Below are 21556 nucleotides of genomic sequence, written 5' to 3' on the forward strand. Positions count from 1 at the left end.
TACATACTAGGATGTTCCTTGTGAAAGCCAGTAGTTCTATCCATCACTTCAGGTGGTAAAGAATAAATAAAACATAGTAAATATATACTATTAGTTACTATGCAAGTGTTAGAAGTGATGAATAGCATTAGATGACTATGCACAGAGGAACATGATAGATCTAAAAACCATGTAGAGTAAATGGATGTCCAAAGAAAGCCAGGATAGCATTACTGATATCAGACAAAATAGACTTTAAAACAAAGACTGTACATAACAAGAGACAAGGACACTATATCATCATAAAGGGGACAATCCAACAAGAAGATATAACAATTATATTGGGAAAGGTTTTCAATTAGCAATAATCATGCCTTGGATAAACCTCATTGGCTACGATACTGCCACTGTGCAAAGCTGAAGATAAAACAATTGTAAATATTTATGAACCCAACATGAGAGCACCCAAATACATAAAACAGTAACAAACATAAAGGAAATAATTGATAGTAATATAATAAAATAGTAAGGGACTTTAACACCCCACTTACACTGATGAACAGATCATCCAAACAGAAAATCAAGAAGGAAATAGTGACTTTGAATGAACACTGGACCAGATGGATTTAACAGATATAGTCAGAAGATTCCATCCTAAAACAGCAGAATACACATTCTTTTCAAATGCACATGGAACATTTTGCAGAATAGATTACATATTAGGCCACAAAACCTTCTCAAAAAATTCAAAAAGATTAAAGTCACACCATGCATCTTTTCTTTCTTTTTTTTTATGATTTTATTTATTTATCAGAGAGAGAGCACAAGCAGGGGGAGCGGCAGGCAGGGGAGAAGCAGGCTCCCTGCTGAGCAAGGAGCCCAATGCAGGACTTGATTCCAGGACCCTGGGATCACGACCTGAGCCGAAGGCAGTGGCTTAACCGACTGAGCCACCCAGGCATCCCTCATGCATCTTTTCTGACCACAGTGCTATGAAACTAGAAATCAACCACAACAAAAAAATGTGGAAAGAGCACAAATACATGGAAGCTAAATAACATGCTACTAAACAATAAATGGGTCAACTAAGAAATCAAAGAAGAAATAAAAAATGACATGGAAACAAATGAAAATGAAAATACAATGGTCCAAAATATTTGGGATTCAGTAAAAGTGGTTCTAAGTTGAAGTTGATAGCAATATAGGCCTACCTCAAGAAGCAATAAAAATCCCAAACAACCTAATGTTAAACCTAAAGGCGCTAGAAAAAAAGAACAAGACCCAAAACTAGAAGGAAGAAAATAAAGATTAAAGCAGAAATAAATGATATAAAACTTAAAAAAACAATAGAACAGATCACTGAAACCAGGAGCTGGTTCTTTGAAAAGATCAACAAAATTGATAAACCTCTAGCCAGGCTCATCAAAACAAACAAACAAACAAAAAACACACAAAACAAAATGAGAGGATGAAAATAAACAAAATCATTAATGAAAGAGGAGAAATAACAACAGACACTACAGAAATACAAGCAATTATAAGATTGTGAAAAATTATATGCTAACAAAGTGGGCAACCTAGAAGAAATGGATGAAGTCCTAGAAACATATAACCTACCAAAACTGAAGCAGGAAGAAATTGAAAATTTGAACAGACCAATTACCAGCAAAGAAATTGACTCAGTAATCAAAAAACTCCCAACAAATAGGTCTAGGACCAGCCGGCTTCACAGGTGAATTCTACCAAACATTTAAAGAAGAGTTAATACCTAGTTTCAAAATATTCCAAAAAATAGAAGAGAAAGAAAACTTCCAAATTCATTCTATGAGGCCAGCATTACTCTGATACTAAAACCAGATAAAGACACCACAAAAAAAGAGCACTACAGGCCAATATCTCAATGAATATAGATGAAAAAATTCTCAACAAAATACCAGCAAACTGAATCCAACAATACATTAAAAACATCATTCACCACAATTAAGTGGGATTTATTCCCAGGATGCAAGGGTGGTTTAATACTTGCAAATCAATCAACATGATACCTCACATCAATAGAGGAAGCATAAAAAACCATATGATCATTTCAATAGACACAGAAAAAGCCTTTGACAAAGTACATCCATTCATGATAAAAACCCTCACAACAAAGTAGGTTTAGATACCTCAACATAATAAAGGCCTTATATGAAAATCCCACCGTGAACATCATACTCAATGGGGGGAAAATTGAGAGCTTTTCTCCAAGGTCAAGAACAAGACAAGGATATCCTCTCTCACCACTTTTATTCAACATAGTACTGGAAGTCCTAACCACAGCAAGATACAACAAAAAGGAATAAAAGGCATCCAAGTTGGTAAGGAAGAAGTAAAACTTTCACTATTTGCAAATGACAAGATACATATATAGAAAACCCTAATGAGTCTACCAAAGAAAACCTACTAGAACTGATAAATAAATTCAGTAAAGTCGCAGGATACAAAATCAATGTACAGAAATCTGTTACATTTCTGGGGCACCTGGGTGGCTCAGTAGGTTGAACATCTGACTTTTCATTTCAGCTCAGGTCATGATCTCAGGGTCATGAGATCAAGCCCCGCATCGGGCTCTGTGCTCAGCACAGAGTCTGCTTGGTTTCTCTCCTTCTGCCCTTCCCCTCCACTCACACACATTCTCTCTCAAATAAATATTTTTTTTAAAAAAAGAAATCTGTTTCATTTCTATACACTAAAATGAAGCAGCAGAAAGAGAAATTAAGAAAACAATCCCATTAACAATTGCACCAAAAATAATAAAATATCTAGGAATAAACAAAGAGGTGAAAGACCTATACTCTGAAAACGATAAAAGACTGATGAAAGAAATTCAATATGACACAAACGGAAAGACATTCTATGCTCCTAGATTGGAAGAACAAATATTGTTAAAATGTCTACACTACCCAAAGCAATCTACAGATTTAATGCAATCCCTATCAAAATACCAAAAGCCTTTTTCACAGAGCTAGAACAAACAATCCTAAAATGTGTATGGAACCACAAAAGACCCCAAATAGCCAAAGCAATCCTGAAAAAGAGCAAAGCTGGAGGTACCACAATTCCAGACCCCAAGTTATATTACAAAGCTGTAGTAATCACAACTGTATGGTACTGTCATAAAAACAGACACAAATCAATAGAAAAGAATAGAAAACCCAGAAATAAACCCACAATTATATGGTCAATCTTGAACAAAAGAAGCAAGAATATGCAATAGGAAAAAGTCTCTTCAACAAATGGTGTTGGGAAAACTGGACAGCTAATGCAAAAGAATGACACTGGACCACCTTCTTACACCATACACAAAAATAAACTCAAGATGGGTTAAAGACCTAAATGCAAGACTTGAAACTGAAACAATAAAAATCCTGTAAGAGAGCACGGACAGTAATTTCTCTGACATCAGCCATAGCATTTTTCTAGATATGTCTCCTGAGGCAAGGGAAATAAAAGCAAAGATAAACTATTGGGACTACATCAAAATAAAAAGCTTCTGCACAGAATAAATTAATCAACAAAACTAAAAGGCAACCTACTAAGTGGGAAAAGATAAGGGGCACCTAGCTGCCTCAGTTGGTAGAGTATGTGACTCTTGATCTCAGGCCATGAGTTCAAGCCCCACACTGGGCATGGTGCCTACTTAAAGTTTAAAAAAAAAAAAAACTGGAAGAAGATATTTGCAAATGACTATCCGATAAAGGGTTAGTATCCAAAATATATAAAGAACAAATACAACTCAACACCCAAAAGGCAAATAATCCAATTTAAAAATGGGCAGAAGACATGAACAGACATTTCTCCAAAGATAGATAAGCAGATGAAAAGATACTGAAAACAGACACATGGAAAGATACTCAACACTACTCATCATCAGGGAAATGCACACCAAAACTACAATGAGATATCACCTCACACTCGTCAGAATGGCTAAAATAACACAAAAAATAACAAGCGTTGGTAAGGATGTGGAGAAAAAGGAACCTTCCTACACTGTTGGTGGGAATGTAAACTGGTGCAGCCACTGTGGAAAACAATATGGAGGTTCTTCAAAAAATTAAAAATAGAACTACCCTACAATCCAGTAATCACACTACTAGGTATTTACCCCCACAATACAAAAACACTAATTTAAAGGGATACATGCACCCCTATGTTTATTGCAGCACTATTTACAATAACCAAAATATGGAAGCAGTCCCAGTGTCCAGTGATAGATGAATATACACACACAATGGAATATTATTCAGCCACAAAAAGAAAGGAAATATTGCCATTTGCAACAACATGAATAGAGCTAGGGAGTATAATGCTAAGCAAAATAAGTCAATCAGAGAAAGATAAATACTATATGACTTCACTCATAAATGGAAATTAAGAAGCAAAACAAATGAGCAAAAGAAAAAAAGAAAGACAAACCAAGAGACAGACTCTTAACTATAGAGAACAAACTGATGATCACCAAAGGGGAGGTAGGGGGCAGGGAATCAGTGAAATAGGTGATGGGGATTAAAGAGTATACTTATCATGATGAGCACTGAGTCATGTATAGAATTGCTGAATCACTGTATTGGACACCTGAAACTAATGTAATACTGTATGGTAACTATACTGGAATTAAAATGAAAAACTTTAAAAGAAACACAAAAAAACAAACAGAAAGTGCTGAATAGAAAAAAATGACACTTTTAGCATAATACCATTAATATAAATTTCAAACATACAACATATGACTGATTTTATAAGGGATATATATATATATATATACACACACACACACATTTAAGGATGCATACGTGTGTGCATGCCTATGGGGGAGAATAGGAGTTGGGAATTATTTGGGAAAAAATAAACCAAGAAATGAGTGTTGGACTAAATAATTTTGATAATGTACTATGAATTGAAGTCCAAAAATATAAATGGAGATTTAAAAAACCAAGAGCCATACCTTTCTGGCTTCTATCTTAATAGAAGACAGAGTCCTAACAGTCTCAAATATCCAGACAGCCGCTGAGACTCTGAAGCTGCAAATTCACAGGAGCTGAATTTACAATTCTGTCTTACATGAACAGCTGGCTTTCGGGCATGCAATTCAACTTCTGGCTTGATTTCATGATTAATAAATGTCATGTTAAATGTTACATATATTACATTCTTTCAAGTAATCCTTACCAAAACAAAAGTCTGGAATTTTTCCTTCAGTTTTATAAATAACTAAACTAAGCTTGAAAGAAGTATAATCACTTTTCAGTTTCTCCTAAAAGAGTTGACATCCATATGAAGGTCTAACTCCAACACCCCTACTTGTGCCAATAATCAAAATAGCAGATACTTTCCCTACTTTTTCTGAAAGAATATGTGATGAATTACCATGCAAATGCCTTTAAAAAAGCTGACCAGGAAGGTGAGTCATTTCTCTGTCACTAAAGTATCCTCACCTCATGGCTTCAAAGAACCTGCTTTTCTCCACCACATAACCCATTGTCTCTCTGTCTTGCGTTTTGTGGACAAAGTAGAAAATCTTAGTAGGGTACAGCAAATTAATATGCTAAGTAGGAACTTGAAATCAATGTGAAATCATATTCAAAAAAGGAAACATTTTTTCCAGCTGTCTCTAAAAGGAGCCCAATCATAATGGCAGCAATTTTGCCCAAAATTCATGCAAAGTCCTAGCATCCAAATATAGTAACTACTAAAAGGGCACAGGACTCTGTCGGAAATTTACTTATATTTCACACAAAGCTCTGTTTTGTGTTTGCTCAGGAAGAGAGATCTAAAAAAATTTTAAAAAGAAAGAAAACCTTCTATAGGCAGAAGAGAACAAGTGGAATCATATCGCATCTAAGAAGCTTAGCGGCATTTCCTTTTGACTCATTTATATTCAGTTGAGGCAACTTTAAATAATCCACTTTCAAATGGCCATTTTGAACTTATTAAAACAGTGTTTCGGGGCAACCCTCTTGGTCCCCTCCCTCTTCGGTGACTTTGTACTATCACCTTCCATGGCTCAATAAACCTTGCTTTGCTGCCCACCAAAAAACAAAACAAACAAACAAAAAAACCCACAGTGTTTCAAAAATCCTGAAACAACTTCAAGTTTTATAAACGATAATTAATATGTAATTCTTATTAGTGTGAGCTTAATATATACTTATCAAAGTAAGCTCTACCATGGAGTTGAGCTATCTTTTTCCTCTTGAGCAACAGGAATGATAGAAAACAAAAAATACAGTGTATATGGAAAATCCAATCTTAGACTCTTTCTTAGACTGCAAGTCTGGCTAGCAAGACCTTTAACTGAGAAAAATTATTTCCTTTCTTAAGAGGGAAACTTCTATTTCTGATTTCATATCCCCTTTCGAATACCTACGTTTGTTTTTTCCCTTCCTATATTCCTTGCAAGGTAGCTAACTTCATGATTTGGGCAAAGAAACACTGAGGATGGGTCTGGAACATCCTATTATTGCCGGAAAGTAAGAATGCTTGCAAAGATGTCAGAGCAGTGCTGACGGGAGCAAAGAGTCAGTCTAAATTGGCCCCCAGGGGCTCATTCTGACAATTTGAGCATCACAATATATACATTATAATTAATTGAAATGTGTTAAGTTGTAAAAGGCCATGAATTCCTGAGACTAAAAAGAAAAATGTTAAAATGCAATACACAAATACAGAATGAATGATACATACGAGAATGAATTTAGTAAGTACAAAGTGTAATATTTACATGTATGGATTACATATATGTGTATATATAAATATATATGTAATATACATATACGGACACATACATAATTCATATATATATGGATTACCTTTCCAAGAGGCATATAAAGCATATAAATGTGTATATGTGTGTGTGTGTATACACAGTACAGACAGATCTCTTACCTTTCCCAGGTTTTTCATCTCTTTAATCAAAAGTCAAATTCAAAAGAAGCTTCCTCCCCTGGCCATACAATCTAAAATATCAACATTGTCCCCTACCTCTTCCTTCATCTTCTCCTTAGAATTTATTCTCTTACATAATATATTCCTATACATATTTTTTATTGTTGGTCTTCCTCACTAGAAATTAGCTCTATTGAAAAAAAAGCAGTGATTTTTGTCTGTGTAGTTCACTATTGTATTTCCAATGCCTACATTAGAACAAAGCCTGGCACACAGTAGGTACTCTACACAAAATGTTTCAATAAAACACACACACACACACCTCCTGCTTAATCAAGAGTATATAAAAGAAACATTTTAAATATGACAAGCAAAAATTGCACAAACTGACAAGGCAGAAAGATATGTTCAGCAGCATAAATAACCAGATTAAAAAAGGAATCCAACAGTTCCACCACCACTGGTCATACTCAATAACCAAGTGGAAAGGGTTTTGCCAGTGTGTTCTAAATGAATCAGTCCATGTCCTGAAAAGAATTAACTGAACAAACTCAAACCCGCATCTCCTAGGACAAGAAATCTCTAGATGACCCTAATAACTATAAGATAATAATAAGCATAAGTTTTTAATAATGCTAAGAGATCAAGTCACTGTATCGCAATAAGACAATGGGTTGTATAGTTGCAGATAAATAAAATTTAATACCTCACTGTGAGGAGAAACACCCGATTGTAAAGCACAAACACCTGTGCTAAAGGCATGGTTGTAAAAGATTTTACCAACATTACAAGTCAAGTTTAACTGAAAAAAACAGAGAATTGATCAGTGGCTTGGGTTTATGTCACCTTAGAGGAAGAAATCAGGTGCCGTACTTAGATCAGAATCAATTAGTGAATAACTCAAACTCTTCACTGGTCTGAGTCATTACTCTTTTTCCTTTAGGCCTGGCAAGTTTACTATAATCTTGGGGAGCTTTCCAAAATAAGTTATTATTCAACTCTTACTATTAAAATAACTATTTCTAGACATCTAGGAAATATAAGAAAGAATAAAGAAATGACATGGATTTTCAGCATATTCAAGTGACATTTTAGTTAGATGTAATATGTTTTGCAGTGTTTTATAATCATATTTTTTTCTGTTCAAGGTTTGAAGTATTAAGTCATACTTAATCTGCAGTTTCAGTTTCAAGGCACTCTGTCTTAATATTTAGGAAATTTTCAGATTTGTATTAATATAGGTATAAATTGACTAATAAAGAAATTGTAAGAGTGGTAGTCATTGTTTCACTCCACACACATATATAAATCCTTTATTCTTTCCTAGTTCCTTTGTTCTGTTGTTTTTATAGATGCTTTCCAGACAATATCCAAGATTCTAACAATTCTAACTATTCAAGGTGGCACCATTACCATATCATCAGTTTACCTCTCTACATCCACTCAGATAAAATAGGAATATACTGCCCTTTACCCTCATATTCCTCATTACTCATAACTTATGCCCTAAAAATTTTAGGCTCCAACTGTTTTACTTTTACCATGAGTTGAAAATGTCCCATCCTATCTGCTGGTAATATCTTTGTCTGAATCTCTAGTTCCAAAGAAGTTATCCATAAACTTCTTTTTTTCTTTAAAGATTTTATTTATTTATTTGACAGAGAGAGAGAGACAGCGAGAGAGGGAACACAAGCAAGGGGAGTGGGAAAGGGAGAAGCAGGCTTCCCGCTGAGCAGGGAGCCCGATGCGGGGCCAGATCCCAGGACCCTGGGATCACAACCTGAGCCGAAGGCAGATGCTTAAGGACTGAGCCACCCAGGCACCCCATTATCCATAAACTTTTTTTTTTTTTAAAGATTTTATTTATTTATTTGACAGAGAGAGACACAGCGAGAGAGGGAACACAAGCAGGGGGAGTGGGAGAGGGAGAAGCAGGCTTCCCGCCGAGCAAGGAGCCCAATGCGGGGCCCGATCCCAGGACCCTGGGATCATGACCTGAGCCAAAGGCAGACGCTTAACAACTGAGCCACCCAGGCGCCCTATCCATAAACTTCTTAAGCCAAGCTTTCAATCTCCCCACAAAAGAAGACCTCATTTACAATTCTATTATATTCTATTACACAGTATGTTTAAACCCATACTGAAAACAGAAAATCAAATAATTCCTTTAAAGATGAGGAGCCATTCATTAATGTGACGGATCCATTATTCTCTTAGCTTGCCACTCTTTCTTTAAAGGCCTATAGTGAGTCACCACCACAAATGATTTTAATTCCTTATAGGAAAACCTGTTAAGGAGTTTTACTAGGTGAATTTTTTAAAAATCTATCCTTATCATGAGTCTAATAAATACCAAATTAATTTTTATCAACAAATAAAATGTAATAATTCTCTCAACTTTATGAAGGCTGTGTATTCAACTTCCATATACTTGCTTTAGCAAAAGGTTTCTCAGGATAATTATGCCATAAAAGATTAAGGCTTTCTCACATGTATAGCAAACACAGGGTGTATGAATCAGAACTGTAATTCCAAGAGGCAAAAATCCAATTCAAATTAAGCAAAAAGAGAAAATTTATTGGATCACAAAAATTAAAAAGTAAAAGATGGTATAGACTTCAGGCATGATTGAATTCAGAAGGTCAAACAATGTCATCAGATTTGTCTCTTATCTCCATTTTCCTCTGTCTTGGACTGATCTTGGGAAGGCTTTCCTCATGCGGTGACAAAAAAGCTACTGGTGAGTTTTGAACCTTGAAAAATCCTTTAAATCCGTGAAACTTGCAATTCCAGGAAAAAAAATGATCTTTTCTTACTATCCATAACAATACCCCCCTTGGGTTCTAGTGGTCCAAACAGGGCCATCTGCCACTCCCTTATTAACCAAATTGTGGCCAGCCTATGACCAATCCACTGCTCTCCCTAATAGTTTCATCAGAATGATATGCACTGAGGGTGAGGTAAGTTTCAAATGGGGCATAGAACAGATCCAAAAGTAATAGATGTCTACTATTCAGGCTATTTCAAATAAGGGATGCTCATAAACTGAAGGCTTTTCCATATTTACTACATTCATAGAATCATTAACCAAAGAATTCACTGATATTTATTTAATAAGGACTGAGTGGTGACTAAATGTTCTTTCATATACTTGTTATAATCAGAGAGTTTCTCTATTATGAATTTTCTGATGTCGTCTAAGGGCTGAGGCACAGCTAAAATTATTCCCACACTCATTACAGTTATAGGGTTTGTCTCCAGCATGAATTCTCTGGTGTAGCCTAAGGGACAAGATCTGATGGAAAGCCTTCCCACATTCATTACATTCATAGGGTTTCTCTCCAGTATGAATTCTCTGATGCTGATTAAGGTATGAGCCACAACTGAAGGCCTTCCCACATTTGTTACATTCATAGGGTTTCTCTCCTGCATGACTTCTCTTATGATGAATTAGAACTAAAGCATCACTGAAGGCTTTCCCACATTTACTGCATTCAAAAGGTCTCTCTCCACTATGTATTCTATGATGTCGATTAAGTTGTGAGTCAGTCCTAAAAAACTTCCCACATTTGATGCATTCATAAGGCTTTTCACCTGTATGAATTCTCTGATGTTGATTAAGGTGTGAGCGATAGCCAAAAGTCTTCCCACATTCATTACATTTAAAGGGTTTCTCTCCTGTATGAATCCTTTGATGCAGAGTAAGGGCAATGCGTCTGCTGAAGGCTTTTCCACATTGATTACATTCATAGGGTTTCTCTCCAGTGTGAATTCTCTGATGCTGATTGAGGTGTGCACTCTGTCTGAAGGCTTTGTTACATTCCTTACATTCATATGGTTTCTCTCCTGTGTGAATTCTCTGATGTTCAACAAGGAAGGCATAACGGCTAAAGGCCTTCCCACATTCATTGCACGCAAAAGGTTTCTCTCCAGTGTGGATTCTCTGATGTTGAGCAAGGTGTGCACTCTGTCTGAAAGCTTTGTTACATTCCTTACATTCATATGGTTTCTCTCCAATATGAGTTCTTTGATGTTCACTGAGAAAGAAATCATGGCTAAAGGCTTTTCCACAGTCATTGCATACAAATGGTTTCTCTCCACTGTGAATTCTCTGAGGTTGAGTAAAGAATGAATAACAGCTAAAGGCATCATCACAGTCATTGAATCCATGCGGTAATTTTCCAAAATGAGTTGCTTGATGTTGAGTAAGTAATGAGTGGAAACTTAAGAGATTTGAAAAATCATTACTTTCATAAGGTTTCTCCCCAGGAGGAATTCCTATATCTTTACTAAGGTATGTATTCTGGTTGAAATCTTCACATTCATTATCTATCAAAGATTCGTTCTCAGCAGGTAATCTTTTATGTTCAATTAGGATGGAATTTGGGGGAAACATTTTATCATAAATATCAAATTTATGTACTTGCTCTACTGTGGGAACTCTCTCTTGTGTTGAAAGTACTGATTTCAAGAGAACACTTCTCTCATTATTATTATATTTATTGTCTCTTTTCACAGCAGAGATTTCCTTAAGAGCTGTCACTTGCCTGAAATGCCTCTCCTGCTTTCGTTGATGCTGCTCAAATTCACCCTCATATTTCCAGGCTTCTCTGAAACTGGAATATTTCAGGTCATAACTTGTAAGTCTTTCCATTACCATCCCCTGGGATATTTCCTCTTCATCAATGTACCATTTTGGAGATAATTCCTTGATTTCATACCAAGACTCCCAGTCTGAAAAATATCAAGAAAGCAAATGTGTCCTTTTTGCCTCTGCAAGGAGAAAACTGTTATAGAAGAAACTGAAGAATTTAATTGGAGGAATAAGGGGAGAAAGTACATGGTTTTGACACCTTTCAAATATGGCCAAGCAAATATGAAAAAAATACAAAGAAAGAACAAAGAATGAAGAGAGCTGATAAAGGAAGATATGTGTTGGCAATGGGGAGGAGGTTATAGGGGAAATGTAGGGCATCAAACACATTAATATACAGGTAAAATGCAGAGTATCAAGATGCAGACAAAGCTAAATGCTGAGAAGATAAGGAATTGAGAACAACTGACTAGATCATAATCACAGTTTCCCTGCCTCTAGTCTTTAAAGTCTCAAGTGCACGCTGCACTATCCAGTCCTATTCTTAAGACTAAAAGCACCATGAAGGCAGGGATTAATGTTTTACTTCTAATTCTTCTTACTGTTGCATTTAGTGCCTAGGACAATGGTAGCATTTTGTTAAATGAATGAATGCTGAAAGAAAGCTCAACAACTTCTAAGATTTTATCAGGGACCAGAAAAAAAGTATTGTGCTTTGTTGTTGTTGTTGTTGTTAAGTGTCTAGAAGAAATCTGAAGGTCAGCTTTGCTCATCATTAAGAGAAAAATGCTGCCTACAGAATAGATGATACTTTCAGGAGAGGATACTGGTTGAGACAAGATGGAAAGAAAACTTTTTTTTAAAGATTTTATTTATTTATTTGAGAGAGACAGAGTGAGAGAGAGAGAGAACATAAGCAGGGTGAGGGGCAGGAGGAGAAGCAGACTCCTCACTGAGCAGGGAGCCCAACGCGGGGCTCGAGCCCAGGACTCCAGGATCATGACCTGAGCCAAAGGCAGACACTTAACCGACTGAGCCACCCAGGTGCCCCAAGAAAACCATATGCCATTCTCTCTCCTTTTTTAAATTAAAAAAAAAGAAATGGGGGGCACCTGGGTGGCTCAGTCAGTTAAGCGTTTGCCTTCAGCTCAGGTCATGACCCCAGGGTCCTAGGATCAAGTCCCGCATCGGGCTCCTTGCTCAGCGGGGAGCCTGCTTCTCCCTCTCCCTCTGCCGGCCCCTCTCCCTGCTTGTACTCTCTCTGTTTCTGTCAAATAAATTTAAAAAATCTTTAAAAAAATTTTTTTAAGTAGGCTCCACACCCAGCACGAAGCCCAATACAGGGCTCAAACTCACAACCCTGAGATCAAGACCTGAGATGAGATCAAGAGTCAGATGCTTAACTGTCTGATCCACCCAGGCACCCCCTTCTCTTTTTTAAACTCGAAGGAGATAAAACTTGAACATACAAAAATTCAATATGACACATAATGAAGGACTAATTAATATGATACAGATTATTAGTAGTATAAGTGTCAGAAAAACAGAGATCAAAACTCACTAATTTAGTTAAGGAATAATTCCTGGAGAATCTGAGCTTGATTGTCAAGGCTATGATCATGCTTCCAAAATGCAGTGATTATTCAAGTAACAGTCATTTTCATGTTTTGTTTGTTATTGTTGTTTTTTAGAGAGAGAGAGAATGAGAGAGAGAGCATGAGGTGGGGTGAAGGGGAGGGGGAGAGGGAGAGGGAAAATCTTAAGCAGGCTCCATGCCCGGCACGGAGCCTGACCCAGGGCTGGATCTCACAACTCTGATATCAAGAACCAGACGCTTAACCGACTAAGCCACCCAGGCACTCCTCATTTTCATGTTTTGATATGCATGGAGATTATTTTAGAACTGCACATGTTAGCGTTTTTCAGTTAATTAGATATAGTCTTTTCCATAACAGCATCCCATCTGTTGAAAGAAAAGCTGCCTCCAGGCCAGGTCAGCACAAATTGAAAAGCAAAGAATACATTATGCATCTGTATCTTTCTTCTTTCCAATACACCCTCCACCCAAGGACAGCCTCATCCCTACCTATCCCTCCTATGCACAGCCATGGATTTTCTTTTACTTCAGGCTCTATCTTAACCAAGGCCTGAGAGGGATTTGTTCACTTATCCTCTATTAGGTCTACACTATTGTTCTTTTTTTTTTTTTTTGGTAGAAATTCATTGTTCCCTCACCAACTTTCCTAAAACCTTCTTTCCTATGTTCATCACCCAGGGCCACTACGTTCCCTCTTACCAAGAATAAATCTTTTCTCTACTCCAGGCAAATGGCAGCTTTATACAATACCTACTGTAATGCTGAGTAAAAGAAGACTGATGGGAGAAGACTAGATATTTTCCAAATTCAGGTATTCTGAGATGCCTGGAGCTCCAAAAACTCTTTGAAAAAAAGATACTCTGTACGTAGGCATATGAATACCATAGGGGAAGGAATTCCATATAGGGGACTCCAGGGGACAGTATAGAGTATAGCCTGGGAAAGTACAGACCAGGAAGTAAGTATTGTATATGTGGAAGACATATTCATAATGATTGGAGTACAGAAATACCTAGAAGTCAATGGTATTAAGGTATTAAGGTGGCATTCAGCAAAAAGGAGAAGACAGACAATTCACCCATATCAGTGATTGAGGGGAAAAGGGAAGTTATGGATTCAGGCAAAGTGGAAGAGAGTCAAATGGGCATCCATGTGGCATAGTGGAAACAACACAGGGTTTGGGGTCATAGGTGAGTTTAAATCCTACTTCTTCACCTAGCTATCTAGTTATTCTAACTTTAACAAATTAACAAATTGATTAACCCAACTCTTGAGCATCAGTTTCTTAGTAGGCAAAATGAGGTGACCTTACAAGTATGGTATAAGAATAAAGAATACATTTAGGGGCGCCTGGGTGGCTCAGTCGTTAAGCGTCTGCCTTCGGCTCAGGTCATGATCTCAGGGTCCTGGGACTGAGCCCCACATCAGGCTCCCTGCTTGGCGGGAAGCCTGCTTCTCCCTCTGCCACTACCCCTGCTTGTGTTCCCTCTCTCGCTGTGTCTCTGTCTGTCAAATAAATAAATAAAATCTTTAAAAAAAAAAAAAAGAATACATTTAGAAAATATCTAGGAGTGTCTATTTCATTATATGTATTCAGTGACACTTAACATTTTAAAATGAAACAAATTAATATGTATTCATTAAGTTATTCTTTTTTTTTTAAAAGATTTTATTTATTTATTTGAGAGAGAGAATGAGATAGAGAGAGAGAGCATGAGAGGGGGGAGGGTCAGAGGGAGAAGCAGACTCCCTGCCGAGCAGGGAGCCCGATGCGGGACTCGATCCCAGGACTCCAGGATCATGACCTGAGCCGAAGGCAGTCGCTTAACCAACTGAGCCACCCAGGCGCCCCTTCATTAAGTTTTTCTTATACTTACACCATTAGTACTCTTAGAAATTACATTTATGTCCGAAAAGGGATTATGAAATAGACTGATGGTCAAATGGCAAGAATGGGAGAAGTAAACCCTTTGGGGTTAAAATATATCCAGGCAATTAGAGATGTGTAATTTCCAACTGATTATAATCTATAAATGGATGGAAATTAAAAATCAAAGTATGATGAACTTTGGAATCCAATCAGAACTGCACAGAAAGTAGTAAGCATAGTTATTATAAGTTGGAAGAGGAAAAGGTCTTACTAGACTGTAGAGTCTCCCACATGCTGAACTGATGAGCAGTACACAAACTGGAAGATTTCCTGATGAAGTAAATAATCTCCTGGCATGAAACCCAGAAGATTCTAGTAGGAAGTCTGGGAAAAAAGGACAGGACCTAAGGAGAAATCTTAAGAAGAAGAAAGTTTACTGCCAAAGCCCAGAATTCATGTTCCCATGAATAGCCTGAACAATGACCCACAGACTTATAGACTGGATCTCCATCTTTAAAAAACTGTATAGAGCTATGCTGTCCAATATGGTAGCCACTAATCACATATGGCAATTTAAATTCATTAAAATAAAAAAAATTTTAATTCAGTTTCTCAATAATACCTAGCCATATTCCAAGTGCTCAGTAGCCAAATGTGGCTAGTGACTACAATACTGGAAAGCACAGATATAGAATATATCCACAATCACAGAATGTTCTACTAGATGTCACTGGACAGAGATCCAAAGTAACATGACAAAGATGTTATGGTTGAATGAGGAAAAAACAGAAAAATAGGGGCATCAGTCAGTTAAAGGGAGAGAGAAACAGAATAGAGCTTTGAACAGAGAAAATGAATAGTGGTCAGAAATATCTTATAAATCTCAGGAAGCTGATGAATAGAAAAACAAAGAAAGGCACCTGGATTTAGCCAAATTGGAGGGAGCAGAGCCAGACTGTAAGTGGTAAGGCAATGTAAGAGAATTTGAAGTAAAGGCAATGAGTGGAGATTATAATTGGTATACAAGTAATTGGAAGACAGAAGGTAGTATGGTGTACAGAAACACTGAAAAGGTCCTATAAAATGGTATGAAATTATTTCAAAGGAGTTTTTTTTCAAAGAAGATTTAAGTGAACAAAAATGTAAGACATAACTGTACAAAAAGGAAAACATACATACACATGCTTGCTTACCCCAACTTAATTTGTATCAGGTCAATTTCAATCAGAACTCCACAAGGATTTTATCTCTGAACTTCAATTATTTTAAAGGATGGATGACAAAAGATGAGCAATAATATAAAAGAAAATTCTAAAGAAAAAAATTCTAGGACCAGTAATATGACCTGAAGTATTGCATTTTATACCTTCCTTTCATTAAAATCCCTATGAAAGGTCTCAACCAAGGTGATTTGTAAAATTCTCTTTAATTATGGGGAAATGTCAAGAGAAACACACCTGAAGCATACAAATTTATGGGATGCAGAGGAGAACAAAGAGCTCTGTAGTTCATCCCTTACCCCCCCTTCTCTCTCACAACCATCAATTTCTTCTCCATATTTACAGGTCTGATTCTGCATTTTGTTTATTCATTTGTTTTGTTTATTTAGATTCCACATGAGTAAAGTCATATGGTATTTGTCTTTCTCAGTCTTATTTCACTTAGCAGGTACCCTCTAGAGGTCCATCAGTGTTGTCACAAATGGCAAAATCTCATCTTTTTATAGCTGGGTAATATTCCATTGTGTATATATACACATCTTACTTCTCCATTTGTCTATCGATGGATACTTAGGCTGCTTCCAGATCTTGGCTATTATAAATAATGCTGCAATAAACATATGGGTGCATACATCTTTTTGAGTTAGTGTTTTTGTTTTCTTCAGGTATATACTCACTGGTGGAATTATTGGATCATATGGTATTTCTATTTTTAACTTTTTGAGGAATCTCTACACTGTTTTCCACAGTAGCTGTACCAGTTTACATTCCCACTGGCAATAGACTACGGTTCCTTTTTCCTCCACATCCTAACCAATACAATGTTCTAAGTTTAAAAATTTTTTTAAAAAGCAAGTTGTAAATAGATGCATATAAAAATTGCGTGTGTGTATTTGTGCAAGGGAAATTCTAGAAAGATATAGATCCAACCATGCACAATACAGGTCTTTAGATGATATCTTGAGAGAAGAGTCTACTTCCTACTTTATACATTTTTTAATTGCTTGAATATTTTCTAACAATATTATTTCTATTTCAAAGGAAAAAGGAAAGGGGTGCCTGGCTGGCTCAGTCAGTAGAGCATGAGACTCTTGATCGCAGGGTCGTGAGTTCAAGCCCCACACTGGGTGTAGAGATTACTTTAAAAAAAGAAAAAAGGAAAAATATTATAGAGCAGCCCTAATGCTGCTGGTCCTTAACTGCACATTTCCATATCAATCTAGATGCAGATTCCATGTGTTTTTTCCATGAGATTCCCTTCAACTAGGTGTGTTCAGGATGATGGAGTTTCCTCAAATAAAAAACAACTCAGGGGCACCTAGGTGGCTCAGTCAGTTGAGCATAGGCCTTTGGCTTGGGTCATGATCTCGGGGTCTGGGGATCAAGCCCCTCGTCAGGCCTGAAATTCCACCTCATTTTTAGGGACTTTGGGACCTCAGAGAGTCAGAAATAGCCCAGTGAGCACTCTCACCACTTCTCTCCCTTAACTACTTCATATGATCTCTCTACAAATCATTTACTATCTTTTTTACTCAGTGCTGTGCTGAAATATGTGATGGAAAAGAACTATCCTCTTTAGATGGATCATGATTTGTTATGCTGGAGATCAGTGCAAATGAAATAAAGGACAGAGGTGTGATTACTGAGTGCCCTATTAAATAGGGAGGAGGTCCAGGATGGCCTCTCTGAGGAAGTGACATTTAAGCTAAGAAAAGCCTCAGTGAGGGCGCCTGGGTGGCTCAGTTGGTTAAGCGACTGCCTTCGGCTCAGGTCATGATCCCAGGGTCCTGGGATCGAGTCCCACATCGGGCTCCCTGCTCTGCGGGGAGCCTGCTTCTCCCTCTCCCACTCCCCCTGCTTGTGTTCCCTCTCTCACTATGTCTCTCTCTGTCAAATAAATAAATAAAATCTTTAAAAAAAAAAAAAAAAAGAAAAGAAAAGCCTCAGTGAAAGTAGGGGGGAGGTTTTGTGGAGATCTGGAAAAGAGCTTTAGAAGGAGAAGGAATGGACGCCTGGGAGGCACAGTCGGTTAAGCGTCTGCCTTTGGCTCAGGTCATGATCCCAGGGTCCCGGGATTGAGTGCCACATCTGGCTCCCTGCTCAGCGGGGAGCCTGCTTCTCCCTCTCCATCTCCCTCTGCCTTTCCCCCTGCTTGTGCTCCCTCTGTCAAATAGGTAAATAAATAAAATCTTTAAAAAAAAGGGAGGAGGAATAGCAAATATGAAGTTGCTGTGGTGGGAAGATGTCTGACGTATTCTGGGAATATCACTGAGCCAGGATCCTTAGAGAGAAATGAGCACTATGAGATCAGAGGAGTAGCTGGGGAACAAGTGATGTGGGCCCTTGAAACTCATGACCAGAACTTTGAGTTTTGTTCTGAGGGTAAGGAGAGTCATTGGAGTGTTTGTGATTTAATGTGATTTCTATTTTAAAAGGAAAATAGAAAGGAAGTAAGGGTGGAGCAGGGAGATCAGTCGGGAGACTACTACAGTAATCCAGGTGGAAGGTGGTAGCTGCCTGGGCCGTGGTGGTGGCATTGGAGCTGGGGGGATTTGGGGTATGTGTTGAAGATAGAAAATACGGGATTTGGCCAGGGACTGGTTGTGGAGTGTGAGAGAAAGAAAGTCAAGGATAACAACAAAGATTTTTGACCTGGGCAACTGTACAAATGACCTTACCATTTACTGAGATGGAAAGACAGGGCAGAATGATGAGATGGGAAGAAAAATTGAGTTCTTGATCTATTAAGTTTGAGGGACCTGTTGGATATCCAAGTGCAATAGTGATTAGATACCTGGAGTCAGGATTGGAGGTATGCATTTGAGAATCATTAGTGTATTTAAAGCTATAGGACAGGATAGGATTTTCTTTTTTTTTTTAGATTTTATTTACTTATTTGAGAGAGAAAGAGCACACACATGCACACATGAGCGGGGGGGGGAGGGGAGGACACAGGAGAAGGGGCAGAGAGAATCTCAAGCAGACTCCACGCTGAGCGAGGAGCCCCACATGGGGCTCGATCTCAGAACCCCGAGATCATGACCTGAGCCAAAACCAAGAGTTGGACGCTCAACTAACTGAGCCACTCAGGTGCCCGTAATTTTGTATTTCTATAAGATACATTTCTAAAAGAAGTGTTAAATAAAACTATAAATGTACATATTTTATTTTATTTTTTTAAGATTTTATTTATTTATTTGACAGAGAGATAGAGAGCACAAGTACGCAGAGAGGCAGGCAGAGGGAGAGGGAGAAGCAGGCTCTCCGCTGAGCAGGAAGCTGGACATGGGGCTCGATCCCAGGACCCCAGGATCATGACCTGAGCCGAAGGCAGCTGCTTAACCGACTGGGCCACCCAGGCGCCCCTAAATGTACATATTTTAAATATTAATATCCATTGTCAAACTGCCCTCCAAGGTAATTTTTATCAACCTGCATACCTACCAGAACATAAAGTACATGTCTTCAAACTAATCTACACTGATTGGTATCATTCTAAAATTTTTGCCCCTTTAAGTAGAGAGTACCTCATTATTTTATAATTTACAATTTTCTGATTGTAAAATAGAGCATTTTCATACATGTATATGTACCAGCTTTGTATTTTGTGGTTTCTTCTTTGGTGAATTATTTATTTGTATCTTTTACACATATTTTAAACGCACTAGCATTTTTTTTTTAAGATTTTATTTATTTGACAAAGAGAGAGACAGCGAGAGAGGGAACACAAGCAGGGGAAGTGGGAGAGGGAGAAGCAGGCTTCCCACGGAGCACGGAGCCCAATGTGGGGCTCAATCCCAGGACCCTGGGACCATCACCTGAGCCAAAGGCAGACGCTTAACGACTGAGCCTGCCAGGCACCCTGCACTAGCATTTTCTTTTAAGTGGTTTATAGAAGTCATTTATAAATTTAGGGCATTAAGGCTTTATAGTATTTTTTTCCCTCAGATCATCACTTTTTTTTTCAAGTCATCGCTTTTTATTGTCACATGTCATCTTCATTTACAGTGCTTTCATTAAAATTTTTGAAAACACGTTATGAAGTCAGATCTCCCATTTTTCCACTATAGAGTCTGGTCTTGATGTCATTTTAAGAAAGACTTTCCAAAATTCAGTATTCTACAAATACTATCTTAACTTTTAAGAAAATCTCTTCACACCAGTAATTTAAAAAAACACTTTGTTATCAAATATTAGGTTCTCATATACACACGGGTGTATTTTTGTACTTTTTCTATTGTTCCACTGATCTATTTCACTACCCTTATAACAGACCAATCTCCCCCATGGATAACACGCAATATTCTTTAATATTAAAAATTGAATCAAGCAGCATATTTAATGAATAATACACATGATCAAGTATGCAATTCAGAAATACAAAAATAGTTCAGCAATAGGAAATCTTTACTATAAATTCTTACAGAATTTTTCTTCTATAAATTTTATGGAAGAAAAAATGTAAAAGAAAAGAAAAAAAATAATTGCCTTAAAAGATGCTGAAAATATATAAAATCCAAAAGCCTCTCATGCTTAAAATATATACACCCATAGGTACAATACATAGAGCTAGGAATAGGAAAAAAAAAAAAGGTACATTTAGTGTGAAACACCTGAAAATGTCCTGTGATATCAGAAAGAAAAAAAAGTTATAGCAATTGTTCAACAAAGATATGGAAACTGTAGTTGATAAAGTAGAACTGAAAACAAGAAAAGGTAAGAGGGAACATAAATACGGAAAGGTCGCTACATCCAGCAAAAATTTTGCCTTATCCACCTAGGTACAGAGGAATCTATATCTCCCAGACTCCTGTGCAGCCAAGTGACTGAATTCTGGCCAATCAGAAGTAACAGATGTCACAAATGCTACTTCCAAACTAGTCCGTTAAAAATGTCCTTAGAGATCCCCATCCATTTTTATCTTTGTGTGTGTGTGTGTGTGTGTGTGTGTGTGCTGAGTGTTTGTCTGTCTCTATCTCCTCCCTCTCTTTTTCACTGGCTGGCTTCAGAGGATTCAGCACAGGACTTCAAGACAATGGTGAGTCCTAAGGGATGATGCAGCCAACAGAGGAAATACGACTGCATATCTGAATGACAGTACACAACAGAAGCCCCAGATAAGCTCACACAGGATTGTGACATGTACAAGGAACAATCTTTATTGTTCTTATTCACTGAGGCTTTGTTAAAGTAATTAGCTTTATGTTGACTAATACACTCAGACAATTGAGTAAGAGAGTACAATAAACTGCCCAGACAGATGATGAATATATGCAAATAAATACTTTTTCTATATACCAACAACAACCAAACATCGAAAAGGAAATAAAGATATATAGTAAGGAAAACAGCATAGCACTGGCTTAAGAATA

General features: G+C 37.4%; 1 protein-coding gene and 1 pseudogene across 3 annotated transcripts in view; both read right to left on the reverse strand.

Moving 5' to 3' along the window:
* Window positions 1–246: 246 nt before the first annotated feature.
* Window positions 247–398, reverse strand: LOC118553168 (U4 spliceosomal RNA; annotated as a pseudogene).
* Window positions 399–9459: 9061 nt separating this feature from the next.
* The window catches only part of ZNF527 (zinc finger protein 527), a 28172-nt gene continuing 16075 nt past the window's right edge, over window positions 9460–21556 (reverse strand). For all 3 annotated transcript variants that reach the window (XM_078063278.1, XM_078063277.1, XM_036120123.2), the window contains one exon: window positions 9460–11637. In XM_078063278.1, the coding sequence (XP_077919404.1) occupies window positions 10064–11637 (1574 nt within the window). In that variant the 3' untranslated portion in view covers window positions 9460–10063. The remainder of the gene's footprint in view (window positions 11638–21556) is intronic.

Source organism: Halichoerus grypus, chromosome 15 (genome assembly GCF_964656455.1).
Source record: "Halichoerus grypus chromosome 15, mHalGry1.hap1.1, whole genome shotgun sequence".
Classification (NCBI taxonomy): Eukaryota; Metazoa; Chordata; class Mammalia; order Carnivora; family Phocidae; genus Halichoerus; species Halichoerus grypus.